Source organism: Arachis duranensis, chromosome 1 (genome assembly GCF_000817695.3).
Source record: "Arachis duranensis cultivar V14167 chromosome 1, aradu.V14167.gnm2.J7QH, whole genome shotgun sequence".
Classification (NCBI taxonomy): Eukaryota; Viridiplantae; Streptophyta; class Magnoliopsida; order Fabales; family Fabaceae; genus Arachis; species Arachis duranensis.
In genome coordinates this window covers 99102767-99113199 of record NC_029772.3, presented here as the reverse complement: position 1 = coordinate 99113199, position 10433 = coordinate 99102767, and the positions used below count along the sequence as shown (strand labels likewise).

The following is a 10433-nucleotide window of genomic DNA, read 5'->3' as shown; positions in this document are numbered from 1 at the left end:
GTCCAAATTACAGGAAGTCCAGCTAAATATTGAAAAGTTAGAGGATCAGATATCCTCTTGGAGATTAATGATTAAAGATATTCCTGGTGTCTCATGCTTTGAGGACATACCTATTAAGTTTTCAGCTTTACAGAAGTACGTGAGTAGCTAAAAATGTGTTTCCTCAGCTCTATTCATAGATTTGAGGCGGTAGAAACGTTGTCCAGAATAATTGTTCTGGAGTATTGTTTAATTTTTATATTTTATTTTTGGTTAAAGCTGAACTTGACCCTTAGTAATATTTCTTTCTTTGTGGGCAACTTGAGGTTGTGGAGATTATGAGATCTACTGGGCTCATTCCAAGCAATTTTATCTCTAATGTCCCATATGGCACTTCTTTTATTGGTGCACAAATTGCACTACTTTAGGAAAACATTTTGATGGAGAGATTAACCAATGCTGGTGCATCGAGAGTGTTCTATCTGTCCATTTTAACTGTGTCACTTCAAAAATGATGATGAATTGGGTTTGTATAAGACCTGCAATCCCTTCATAATGAGATTTCTTTTTGCTTTTTTGGCACCCCACTTTTTTTTCTTTTTTTGGTTTTTTTTTTTTTTTGGGGGGGGNNCCTGGTGTAGTGTACTGTCATTTGATCTTGACATTGTTATTTTCTATCAATGCAGAGAGATCATTGATGGCAAACAGAAGGAGGGTGAACAAACTTCCCGTGTGAAGCAATTGCAAGTGGCTCTGGATGCTGCTGAAATTGGTAAACAAAGTGCTGAGTCTGAGGCTGCATTGGCCAAAGAGAAGGCAGAAGCATTAAAATCGGAGATTAAACAGATTGAGTTAATGGTTAGTGTTTAATGAGACAGCTTCAATTAATAGATGCTTTACTTGTTCATTAGTGTTCCGGTATCGTCTTTGGATTTCTTTATTTATATGTTTATTCTAGATAATGAGTTTAATGTAGAACATACAATATGGACAATTGAAACAGCAGTGGTAAAAACAGCTTAGAATGTTTTAACAGATAAATATTTGGCTACCAGGTTGTGGCTTTCAACAATATCTAGAAGTGATTTAGATGCTTGGAATAGGAGATAGTTTGAATGCTGGGTATACTATCTAGAATGGACTTTTCATCACTAATTCCAAGGAAATACTCCATAGCTGCTTGATACCTTCTATTTTTTTTCTCTGTTCTATTGATATTTTTCAGCTCAGTATGAATAACATCTATGCCTTTGTTATAAACTATATTCACAGATCTTACTTTTCATTACAAGTTTAATTCTCCCATCAATCTATAAATCACTCAAGCAACATATTCATATTTGTCCAACACTGATATTTGAAACTTCTGCAGCCTTGATCTTTTACCTTCCTACTTCATGTGGAGTACGTAGGTTGATTACTTGCAAAGTTATCGTGTATTTTATAAGTGAAATTAATGCGAACACAACTTTCAGAGACTTGAACACAACATGCCTACGGAATGAAGCATTTAAGTGTCAATTTATGACTTTAAGGCTTTTTATCTTGAATGGATAAAATTGTGATAAGTATCAAAATATTCTATTCAGTTTCCATATTTTTCATGCTGATTGTACAGGGAAGAAAAGACTGTATATTTATTTTGTATCTTGTGTATTTTTGTCTTAAGACAACCATACTGTTGCAAAGTACTGTTTGGTGCAATCACCCCTTCTGCTCTAGCTCTACTGAAGTTTGTGAACTTGCACTATTAGCCCCACGCTTGATTGTTGTTTCCATGTTGTTTACTGTACACAACTATGCTTGACAGTCAGTGTTAAAATATCACTTCCATTTAATTGAAAGTTTTGATATTTCTTTTGAATCTTTCATGTTTCTCAATATTTCATGTAATTTCCTACCATAACTTTCTGCCGTATTATACTTTGGATCTGTTTTGAAACAGCCATTATTTGGGCAACAACTAGCTAAACTTCTAGGCAAATCTATTCATGATAATAGTGGATAATCACTGCATGACAGTTATATTACTTTGTCGGCCAATAATTTTAGTTCTGTTATCTCAATTACATGTATCTTGCCTTTTCAGCTTGCTGTTGTTACTGAGGAAAGAAACAAATTAAGAAATATGTCCAATTTGAAGAATGATGAAGCAGCAGATGGATCTAAGAGTATTAGCACTCTTCAGGCCCTTCAGGTTGCACTTTTCCCTTTCCTGTTATCATTTCAGTCATTGTGTCATTGTGTGATCTCTTTTTTTTGTTTACCTTTTTTGTTTAACTTTTTTGTTTGGTTGATACAAACAGGACCTTGAATCATCTCTTGCAAAGAAAGATGACTGTATTAAAGAATTAGAAAGTGCCTTACATGAGCAGAGAGCAGTTAATAATCGTCAACATGAGGAAATCAAGTTACTTAATGAAAAGTTGCATAATGAGTTAAAAAGAATTAAGTCATTGGAGAGGGAGAGTGACCGCCTCCGTTCAGAGATTTCTTTATTAGAGGCAAAGGTTGGTGCTGATTTAGCCGTTTATTTATGTTTAGTTTTTCAATTTTCAAGTGCAAAGAATTTAATATTGAAGTTCCTCCTATTTGTTTAATAGCCATCTTTAACTATGAACATTGGTATGGTTCTCCTTGTCATGTATAGATTCATTGATAAAAAAGATGTAATTACTGCTTTTATTAAGTAAACTAGGGCTTCATTGGAGTTTTCAAATTTCAATTAAAATATATTTTGAGCAACCAACATCTTTCACAAGATACAGTATTCACTAATCTCTCTCTCTCTTTTTTTTTATTTAACTTCAAAACTGTTTCACCCACACTTAGCATTTTTGTTCTTGTTTGATGGTTATCTGACCTTCTAATCTTTGCTTTTCCTTCTATAGTTGGGTCATGGTGATTTTTCTGCTGCTAATACAAAAGTTCTGCGGATGGTGAATACCCTTACTGTTGATAATGAGGCCAAACAAACCATAGAAGCACTGCAAACCGAGCTACAAAAAACTAAAGAGAAATTGAAAGCTGTTGAGGAATTGAAGGGTCAATCAGGTACACAATGACAGATCTGTGTTTAGAAGAGTAGGTAATTAGAGTTGAGGATTTGACAAAGAACAGTTTCAAACTGATTTGATGGTCCTGCTTTTGCAAGTGATTATGCATTTTATACTGACTGGATTGAGCCTAAAAACTGAATTATTTTTGTCCCTCTGTTCAGTATCTGCGGATTTAGATTAGATTGTTTGCTTTATATCAAATCTTTGAAAACAGAATGTCTAGAGGTCTCATCTGAAAGTTATTTAAATGAAACAGAAAACAGAGTGAGATGGAGGAGTTAAGCCCCACTTTGGTCCCTGAGATTGGCAAGTTGCACTGATTTAGTCCTTGACTTTCTAATTGTTACAATTTGGTCTCCCAGATTCAAAAAAGTGCACCAATGCAGTTTCTCGTATATTTTCCGTTGTCAGAGCTCAATGCTGTTAGTAACGTGGCTTAAGCCTTTCCACGCTGGACATATTAAAACAACGCCGTACGCGCTTTGGCGCTAAAAAATGCACTAAACGGAGTCGTTTGAGGGTTTGAACCATTAGTATTGTTCAAAAGGGAGGGGTGTAACGTTTTAGTATTGTTCAAATCCTAAAACGACGTCGTTTAGTGCCTTCTTTAGCGCCAAAACGCGTACGGCGTCGTTTTAATATGTTCAGCATAGCAAGGCTTGAGCCACGTCACTAACGGCGTTGAGTTCCCAGCGACGGAAAATACACAAAGGACTACATTGGTGCACTTTTTTTAATCTGGGGGACCAAATTGTAGCAATTGGAAAGTCAGGGACTAAATCAGTGTAACTCGCCAATCTCACGGACCAAAGTAGGGCCTAACTCGGAGAGATAAACCTATGAATACAAGAGGAATCAATTTTCGTGTTTATGATAATAGCTTGACATCATTACTTTAGGCTGACATTAATTGTAACAAGAATCTTCCCTTTCCACACACCCGAGGGGCAAAAAGAAATTAAGAAAAAAAAAAAAAAGCAGCAGCATGTTCTAAAGTTATCCAAGGCTTCCATCCTGATCACTGTTAACTGTTCAGGTGACACTGGGAAGCTGGTAGATAGCTACATATCAGATAAGATAGTGCAATTAAAGGAGCAAATTGCCACACTTGAGAAACGAGAAGAAAGGTGTGTTGTTTGATGTTTATAGCTAGCTACCTTTTTGGTCATTATATGTTTTTTTTATCAATATGATTCTGGAATAACAGAATGCTTACAACATGAACAGATACAAGACTGTGTTTGCAGACAGAATTTCAGTCTTCCGGAGGGCATGCTGCGAGCTTTTTGGTTACAAGGTTGGTATATAGGGAATTTGGTTTTACTTAAATCCATCATGAAAAAATAGCATAAAATAAAACTATTGCACTAAAAGGTGTTTTTTAAACACAATATGAATTAACTGAATATAATGCATATTCATTTTTTTTTAATCATTATATCTGCAAGTAACATTTTAGTATGCTTCTTTGTGAGGTGGTTTCTATAACAGATTGCTTGTAGTGAAGTTGGTATGCTGGAAAACTATCTCACATAAAAAGTGATGTCATACATCGATAGAAAAATTATGAAATGGCAATTTCACTAAAATATTTATGTGGCAATATTAGAAGTCATCTCATATGTCACGAGTTTATTGTGTCATTACTTGATATTCTTTTTTATACATTATAAATAAATTGATAGATAGATAGATAGATGAATAAATAAATAGATTTTTATATATTAAAATTGATTATTCAAATAGGATATATAATATTAGAATTTAGACTATTGATATGATTTAATATTTTTCATATTATTTTTTTTAGAATTAGATAATTTAGTGTGTGAAATAAAATTAATGCTAGATTGATTATATAGATGTTATTTCCTGTGGTAGTATAAATATAGTTCTAAAATAGATTTTTTTTTATGTTGTTAAAATGAAAAATGGATGACATGACAATTTTATATGAAACTTAAAACCTTATGTGTCATTTATTCATTATTTTGGACTCTCTTTTAATATATATATATATTATAAAAGTGATGTGATAAAAAAAACTATAAAATGACAATTTCACTAAAATATTTATATGGCAACATTAGAAGTTATCTAATATTGTCACGAGTTTATTGTGTCATTACTTGTATTCTTTTATTATACATTATAAATAAATTGATAGATGAATAAATAAATAGATTTTCGTAAAATAAAATTTATTCTTTAAATAGGATATAAAATTGTAGAATTTTGACCATTGATATGAATTGATATTTTTCATGTTATTTATTTTTAGAATTAGATAATTTAGTGTGTGAAATTATGAGATTAATGCTAGATTGATTATATAGATGCTATTCATTATGGTAGTATAAATGTAGTTTTAAGATAGATACTTTTTTTCTATGTTGTTGCAATAGATGACATTACAATTTCATATGAACTTAAAACTTTAGGAAAACTTTATGTGTCATTCATTCACCATAACACTACTTTGTGTTCTGTTTTAATATATTATAATAGATAGATGGTTTGCACTTTTCTGTGCAATAGAACATGCCATCCAATAGTTCTGCCCGTATTGTGTTGTTCTCTCTCAAAGGAATTGTCTCTTGAGCTTTTGCTCATTATTTTAGAACTGGATGAAGATGACAACTTATTCTAGAACGCTTCTGAATTTGTTGGTATTTAAATTGGCAGATTGTAATGGATGAACACCAGCGGCCAAATGGAATCCCAGTGACACGATTTACCTTGCAATCAATTTATGCACAAAGTGATGATGAGAAACTTGAATTTGACTATGAATCAGGGAATACTAATATTTTGGTAAGATTCTTCATTCTACTGGATTTAATAAAAGATTAAGAGGCTACATTCTGTATTCAGTTATACACAATCAGTTTGGATAGGCTTTTGTTAATCCAACAACAAAATTTAGGAAAGTATGTTCTGAGGTTGATTTCACAATGATGGCTTGTAAACATTCTGATATGCTGCTTTTCATTTCATCTCAATAACAATAGGTAAACCAATACACAGCTCAGCCTGAGATATCTCGTCAGGTAAGGAAATTAAAATTTTGTTGAAATATTTTTCAATAATAAATACATCTGTTGAATATTTAAGTTTTTCCCCTACATATCGTTACAAAGGAATATTTAGTCGAATAACTTTGTTATTAATAATTATCTAATACATCGATTCTAATTTCTAATCATTAAGCAAGTAGTTTGTAACGAGAAAAACTGTTTTTGCAGAAAAACATTCATTTGTTTTATATAAATAATTGAGAATGATTTTCACAAGCAAAATAGACATTCTAGGAGTTGCTTTTCTATAAAAAAACAGCCTAAGTATACCTTTTTTGAGTTTGTTGTACGTAATTTGTCATATGTTCTTGTTTCTTCTACTGAAAGGTGCGTTTGTTGACTTAAACACTCCCAGGTTGAGATATTCATTCGGAAGATGAATTCAATTCCTGCTTTCACTGCCAACCTAACGGTGGAGTCCTTCAATAGAAGAACCTTATCTTAAATTCAACCAACTTGTCTACAGTCTACATTATACAGTCTCGTCACAACACTCGTTCATGTCAATATGTTGTACATGGTGCCTCCCCAACTTCTGAATGTTGGTCAACTCAAGTTTTGAATTCTGAAATTGTTGCCACATGGATAGCTTGGATTTGAGAAAAAGGCCAATTCTCTCGTGCCTTTTAAAATTATGCCAAAATTGCTGAATTTGATCTTGATATATGATTTTAGGAAAAACTGTCAATGTGTGCTCTAGTGCTCTACCAGTGTATGTGTGTGTTAGGAATTAAATTTTCACCCGACACTGTAGACAACACCTTGAAAAAACATACATCATATATTGCTGGGTTACCTATCTAGGGTTTATCTTGTTGAATCACTTTACTAGTGTGCCCTAGATTTTGGCATGAATTTGGGGTCGAAAGTAATGTAACATTGTGATGTTCTGATCTGACTGAGCGTAACTGGTGAGACTTGTAGAGGGTCTAGTAGCCATGGTACTGCAATGCACTGTTTTGGTAGTAGATTGCAAAGCTATAGAAACGGGCAAGAGGATTTAGGGTAGCTACTAGCTAGTGTTGCACCAAGTGCAAGTGGGTTCAGTCATATTACAGTTAATTATTCATGTTGCTTTGTCTTAGTTTCAAGCCAAATGGTTACCATTACAGTTTTCTCTCAACCATTCATCGCCATGTTAAATTGTATGTGTATGTCTATGTATTTGCATGTGCGTATTACTATTAGTTGATGTTACTTTAGCTTCTTTACACCGAGCATCTAAAGGCAAAAGGGTATACTATTTTTTAGGATAAAGACTCCTTTGTTTTTAATTTTTTTTTACACTTTCATTTATTTAACGTTTTTTTTATTTAATTATTTCTTTCTTTATCCATTTTACTTTATTCGACATAAATTTGCTAGTAGTATCTCGATGCAATTTGTTTCAACACTGTTACTAATAATTCTTAGGTCGAATTCACTCTTTTTTAAAGGAGATATTCACTCTTTTTTAAAGGAGTTGTATCTGCTCTCCAAACTAAGATCTTATACAATATCAATTCAATATCTTGTCAGAAATACCAAAAATTGAGTAAAACAAAAATAAAAAGTATATTTCATCCATTTTTTTAATAAAAATAACATTATCAAAATAAGAACGACAACACCATCTTCCTAAATTGTATTGTGATATTAATTATGTGTGGGTTACACTATTTTTTTAATGGCAGCACAATTATCTTCCAATAAATTGGATGTTCATACATAGCCATGGAGCTTGCGGAGAGCCGGAGAGTCTCAATCTTAGGTTGTACTTATTAGTGCTTTTGTATAGCTCCATTCACCGCCACAAAGATTCATATAGTTTCTGACAATCAATTCTAAATTTAATTGCACGGCACTAAAGTAATAGGAAAACTTTATTTTATTAGTATTTATTTGTGTTTTTGGAAGTCTATTTTCCAACTTTTAACGCAACAACGATTGTATTAAAAAAATTGGAAATGTTTGGTAAAAAAAATTTAGCCAAAATTAGTCAGAACTTACAGTAATTAATAAATATTAAATAAGATAAGTTTTGAATATTTTTTTTTGTTTCTCTAACATTATCGATATGTAAGAATAGAAAAAAATCAGGCAGCCTGCTAGAAGTTTGCAGTCTAGCCTATGTTTAGCCTAACCTATTATAAAATAGATACATGTTCAGATTTTTTTAAAAGTTTTAATATATTAATAGGCTAGACACAGACTTATTAATTAGTTTTGTTGGCCTGTCAGACTTGTCTGTGCTTGTTAAAACATAATTAAATATATAAAAAAATTATTATTAACAAAATTATGATATATTTTAAATTTATTATACTTTATTATAAATACTTTTGTATATTTTAAATACTTTAAAAGTTTAAAAATTCTTATAAATATTAAATATGACATATTGCATATAAATAATTTCATTAAAAACTAGTTTTTTAAATGATATTTTTATTTTTATAAAAAATTATTAGGCCTTTTAACAGGCTTCAAGCTAATCCAAGCTGAATAACATGCCAGGTTTAGTACTTTAAAAAAAGTTTATAGTATACTACAGGCTAGACTCAGACTAATTAATAGGTCATGCTTGTTAGAGCAAGCCTGGCCTGGCCTGACCTGTTTTCACCCCTAACGTTAGAGATACAAATAGGACGATTTAAACGTTAGAGACACCAATAAAACTTACCCCAAATGTTAAGGACAAAAATAATACTTTACTCTTAATTAAATTAGATCTAAATATAACTACATAATATTAAAAATATTATAATAATAATTAATAATTGTTTATACGTGGGCCTACCTACAAATACTGGTCCAGCCCACAATCCAAACAAAGAGCAAGCAACATTCAAAATTGGGTTGCAGTAAGGTCAACCCTATAGTAACAAACCCAATTTATGTGGTCTCACTCACATAGGTTGGACCGACTTGGATACAGGCCTCTTAGTTCGTATCCAATCTGACTTGGTGAACAAGTTAAAAGCTTTTTCCAGTATAGTTGTGATAACTAATTCAAAGATAGAGATAACTTCTCATTTTGTAATAGAATAACTATTTATGATTATCTAAAGTCATTTCTAAGGAATGACTAAGTCACATTTATAATTATGTATACTAGTATTTTTGTCCGTAAAAAAAAGTTTATATTGATAGTTATAAAATTAACTTAAAATATTTTTTTTTGAAATAATTGAATCTTGATTCTAATTATTAATCACAATATTAGTATTCTCTCTAAATTATATGTAATAAATATTTGAAAGAAGAAAATGAAAAATATAAATTAGAAAGATAAGCAATGAAATTTAAAATTAAATAAAAACTAAAAACAATGTATACAACAACAACAACAACAACAACAACAACAATAATAATTTTTATTTGAATTATATTATTTTGTTAATTTTGTTTTGTGTAGAACAGAAAGATAGAAAAAATAGAGAATGAGAGAAAAGAGAGAAAAAAATAAAGATGAAGAATGAGAGTGAGAGTGAGAGTGTTTGTTAATTGTATCCTTTGGTTCAGTGCGAACTTGGACGTGGAAAACTCGCATAGTCTTTTATCCGAATGGATACTGTCCACTTTTTCCTTTTTTATTGTTTGGTAAAATATAATTTTTTATTTTTTAAGTTAAATTAAAAAATATTAAATGACAGAAAATTATATTTTATTAAATAATTAAAAAAATTTTGAAAAATATATTTTTTATTCTTCTCTAACTTTTTTTTAAAATATTATTTACACACTAAAAATTAGTCCAAATATAATCATTATATATAATTTAATTTATTTTTTAATATATATTTTATATGACTAATTAATTTTTAGTATGCATGTAGTATAATTATTAGTTTTAATTCTCATTTTAGTTCACCTTTGATGAGTAGACAATTAGGTATAAAATCTATTGCATATATTCATAATATTTAGAGTAAAGTAATAAATAAATTTTTGAGAATTTATATTTTGGACAAATTAGTTTTTAAAGAAAAAAATATCAATATATAAAGTCATCTAAGATAATAAATATGGATAAGAAATTTAAATTAAAACCTTCTACTTTAATCATAAAAACTAATTTGAAAATAGGGTATCCATATCTATTATTTTGGAGAACTCTGTTGATATTTTTTTAGAGACTACTTCATTTAAAGTGTAAATCCTCAAAAATTTAGAATATCCTTTCAATTTTTAAATTTTTTTCTCACTTAAAAGAGTAAAATATGATCTCTCACTATTAATTTTATAAGTACAAAAAAATATAAAAAAAAATTAAAAATTATAATTAACTCCCTCAATTAAAAAAAATAAAAAAGATTCATTCTCCAAAAATTTATTT

General features: G+C 30.4%; 1 protein-coding gene across 1 annotated transcript in view; it reads left to right on the top strand.

The window, feature by feature from the left end:
- Positions 1–7238, top strand: part of LOC107465569 (mitotic spindle checkpoint protein MAD1) — a gene marked incomplete in the record, with an annotated part of 9937 nt that extends 2699 nt beyond the window's left edge. Inside the window, 10 exon segments of the mRNA XM_016084548.3 lie at positions 1–135; positions 666–837; positions 2069–2176; positions 2286–2489; positions 2871–3033; positions 4075–4165; positions 4266–4335; positions 5724–5852; positions 6050–6088; positions 6471–7238. Of these exon segments, the coding sequence (XP_015940034.1) occupies positions 1–135; positions 666–837; positions 2069–2176; positions 2286–2489; positions 2871–3033; positions 4075–4165; positions 4266–4335; positions 5724–5852; positions 6050–6088; positions 6471–6560 (1201 nt within the window).
- Positions 7239–10433: the final 3195 nt, after the last annotated feature.